Raw genomic sequence first — 3,929 nt, forward strand, 5'->3', positions numbered from 1 at the left:
CAATATAATGTGCAGAAACCTGAAACTTTGTTCCTTTCCTGCTCCATGCCAACACCCAAAACAGCACAACTATTTAACACGATCACAAGCTCACAGCAAGAACCCCACTACATTTTTCATTTATACCAAATGCATGATCTAAAAATGTTGCAGGATCATTGACTCATTGCAAGAACCACTGCATTTTCCATTTATGCAAAATGCACCGCCTAAAAATGTTGCAGGATCATGCAAGAACCCCTACACTGAAAAACAAGATCAAAATGCCGCAAATGAGAAACAACCTAACAGAAAGAACTACTACATGCACAGCCTAACAGAAAACAGGGATCATCAACTCATTCCTGGCAAGAACCACTGCATTTTCCAATTATGCAAAGTGCATCCATCATCCAAAAGGATTGCAGGATCATCGATTCACTGCAAGAACCCCACAGTGAAATGCTTCATCCAGGAAGCAGTAGCAACCACATCACAGAAATGAATGTCAGAAGTGTGACACTGCAACGACTAATACAACCAGCATCAGTTTAGCTAGCAGAAGAAACACAAGAGCTGATGAGTTTTCTCAACCTATATCTATCTATATGCTAAAGCAGGCTTTCAGTTATGCCATTGTTGTATCCGAGGCGGCGAAACTTCTGAAGAGGTGAACTGTCAGGACTCCGGCTCTGATCCTTCTCTACGCTCCGCCGACATTCGGGTATCGCAGCGCAGCATAGGCTGAATTGGCAGAAATGACAAGGCAGTTAGGCGGCAGATCAATAATCAATTAACAATATATTGACAAAATCAAGAAGACAAAACATGAAACAATATAATGTGCAAGGAACCAAGCTTTCATGTACCATCTATTGTAGGATACAACCTGAATTTTGTTCACATGTTAGAAATTTAGTATCTTCTCTGAAAGATGAAATGAGATGACTGAACTTGATTTGACTTTTTAGTTTCCATAATTTCTATGGGCGACTAAATGCTACAAAATGGGCGAACTCAATTATCTGAATCCAGAAAAGAAATGTGGAACAAGTAGTTCCTACTAGCTTCAGAGTTCATCAATTTTTTACCATGCATACACAGACTGATAGATCCACACGGCATCGACACCTACTATTCCCATTAAACTACTTTCACTTTTCTACAGGATTACAACTGTTGGAGATAAGTCCCAGGTCCTAACAAAACCTATCATATATCCTTTTTCCAAGCACGATCAGATTAGCATTCCACTAAAGACAGACTTCAGATATCATGTTCATGCAGTAAACAGTATCTACACAACCATCTGTGCACTGTGCAAAACATATTGAAGACCACCAGTGCATTTCTAGTAAAAGAAGATTAGCAGGAAGCAGATCAACAATCTAAACCTCGGAGTTCACAATTTTTTTAACAAGACTAGTAATACAGCTCGTGCACAAAACCTGAAAAGAATATAGCTCATGTGCAGAAACTAGATTTAATTTAGTACTGTATAAGAACCTGAATTTTGTTCAGATTATTCAACACAAGTAAAATAGGCTAAATTAAAGGGATATCACAATCTTCTCTGTTAAGGCTGAATAAGATTAATCAACTCATTCGACTATGTAAGTTCCATATTTTACTAGCTTTGAACATACAAAATGGACTGACTACTGACGGCAAATAGCACCAAATAGAAAACTGAATTATCTGAATCAAGGACTGCAGTATGAAACCAACACTTTCCAATCCATATCAAGGTTGAGTGCAAAATGTTACTTTCCATTAACCAAAAAGTCGACAGGACAACACCGGTTGCAGACAATTCCCAACTCCTAACAGTTTCAGTTAACTTTTTTCTCAGATTAACAATTTCAGTTAACTGTTTTACCATAAACAGTCTTAGTAAACTATTTTTCAAACACAAGCAGATTAACAGCCCACCAAAATAAAACCAAAATTATCATGGCCATGCAGCAAACAGTACCTACACCAAAACCTGTACATTGAGCAAAACAGATTCAATCAAGTCTACCGGTTCACTCTCTTTAGGAGATCATTAGGAAGTTGTGACATGGAGAGAGGCTCTCACCAGCGGTCCCGGAGATGAAGACAACGATCTGGAAGATGTCGCCCCAGCCACGGCGGGGCAGGTCGACGACAAGTGGGGTCAGCCTCCCGTAGCGGCCCGCTCGGACGCACATGGCGATGCCCTCGGGCCGGTGCTGGTTGACCTCTCTGGCCAGCCGGTCCCTCAGGTAGTACAAGGACCTCCCCCTGATATCGAACGCGAACCAGCCTTCCCCGGCCTCGTTGTAGAGCCCCTCGTCGCTCGCTTGCACGAACCGAATCCCCCGCAACGCCCCTGGCTGGCGCCCGAACACGACGACGGAGAGGTCTTCAGGGAGGCGGGCCTGCAGTTGAGTCACCAAGAACCATGGTTATATTCAGGCGATCAGGAATTTCGACGGCGCAAGAAGTCAAGAAGCGCAAATTTGTCAACAGCAGAACCAGAAATTGTGCTCGGAAAATGAAATCAACACAAGTCGCCATCCCTGCAGTAGAGCTGCGATGCAAATTAACGACGCCCAAGAACCCGATTCGCTCAATCGATAGGCTCACACGGAAGCAATTCGCGAGTTATAAAGAAGCGGGTCATGGCGAACTCACCCGAATAGGGTCTGGAATGCGAGGCGCGCGCTCTGTGAGGGCGATGGGCTCGACGATCCAGCGCATCATGGCGCTGACCTTCTCATTCACAATGTCTCTGTTCTCGACGGTGACGCCGGTGTTCCAGCGGAGGTACTTGCCGTTGGCGCGGAGGTAGCGGTCGCGGGCGTTTTGAAGCAGGACACCACGCCCCAGCCCCGCCCTGATGTCCAGCCACATGATCTCCGGCACCTCCGGCTGGTCGTAGTCGCGTAGCTCGGCGCGGAAGCCGTGGTACAAGGCTGGCGCCAGCGTGGCCGTGGCGGCGAGGTAGCGGCCGTAGGCGGCGCTGTGGAGGAGCACGTACGGGCCGTTGGCGGCGTGGTAGATGTGCACCCTCCAGGCCACGTTCATTGAGTTGCGGCGCTGGCTGATGGAGACGCCCACCCCGTCGTCGTCGGCGTGGAGGTAGTACTTGTCGAGCTCGCGGTTCCGCAGCCGCACGTACTGCTCGTCGTAGAACCGGTCCATCGGTCGCCGCCGGCGCCGGGCCGCTGGGGAGCAGAGGAGGTGGGCGCTGCGCGGTGGAGAGCGGGGTCTTGGTTTCTTGGAGCTCCGGCGACGGGGAGAAGGCTGTTGGTTGAGGCGGTTACGCTCGGGCGCCAAGGCGGGGGTATTTGAAGGCGAAATTACCTGACACCGTCGCCGTACCGGGCTTTGGGCGCGAGGTGGGCCTGATGGCCGTTTTCTCGGCCCGGCCCGCACTCCAGGGCGCGGTCTTCACTCTGTTCCTCCCGCACAGGCCCACGCGCGGCGGCGGCGGCCCGGTCGGCAGCGCCGCTCCTTCGCTTCCCCGGCGAGCTTGTCCCTCCACGCTTCCCCAGCACGACGCCGCGGAGCCACGGAACGGCCGGCGGTCGACAGCGCCGCCCCTTCCCTTCCCCGGCGAGCCTCTCCTCCATGCTTCCCAGCACGCCCGCGCGGAACCAGGTTACAGCGGGTGGCACTCCTCCTTGCGTGGATGCCCAGTGCCACCGACGCAGCGGCGAGGAGCGAAGCGCCAGCAGATCCAGCAGAACTGCCATGGCGTGCGAGCCCTTGCTCTTTTCTGTCGCTAGCTATCGATAGTGGCTTCGTGCGTGTGTTGATTTTTATTCTTAGAGAAAAGGCCGTAGTCCGACTCTATAAATAAAGCCACAAGGCAGAGTCACAAGCCCAAACATCAATATAGGGCGAAGCCACCAATAATTCACGATAACAGAGCTAGAGGCCAGGATCACGAAAGTAATAGGGGTACATGGCAACCTGCCAAA

At 50.0% G+C, this 3,929-nt stretch overlaps 1 protein-coding gene across 2 annotated transcripts; it reads right to left on the reverse strand.

The window, feature by feature from the left end:
- Positions 1-363: 363 nt before the first annotated feature.
- On the reverse strand, positions 364-3,686 carry LOC119339906. 2 transcript variants are annotated; one of them, XM_037611804.1, is made up of 4 exons: positions 3,310-3,430; positions 2,638-3,249; positions 2,060-2,381; positions 364-723 (listed from the first exon to the last, which is right to left on the reverse strand). In XM_037611804.1, exons 2-4 carry the CDS (start codon positions 3,145-3,147, stop codon positions 683-685), a joined length of 873 nt encoding a protein of 290 aa, XP_037467701.1. In that variant the 5' UTR covers positions 3,148-3,249; positions 3,310-3,430; the 3' UTR covers positions 364-682. The 2 variants fall into 2 exon arrangements, with proteins under 2 accessions (XP_037467701.1, XP_037467702.1); XM_037611805.1 differs by having other exon boundaries at positions 2,638-3,686.
- Between the last annotated feature and the right edge of the window lie 243 nt (positions 3,687-3,929).

The sequence above is a fragment of the Triticum dicoccoides genome, chromosome 7B (assembly GCF_002162155.2).
Source record: "Triticum dicoccoides isolate Atlit2015 ecotype Zavitan chromosome 7B, WEW_v2.0, whole genome shotgun sequence".
NCBI lineage: Eukaryota > Viridiplantae > Streptophyta > Magnoliopsida > Poales > Poaceae > Triticum > Triticum dicoccoides.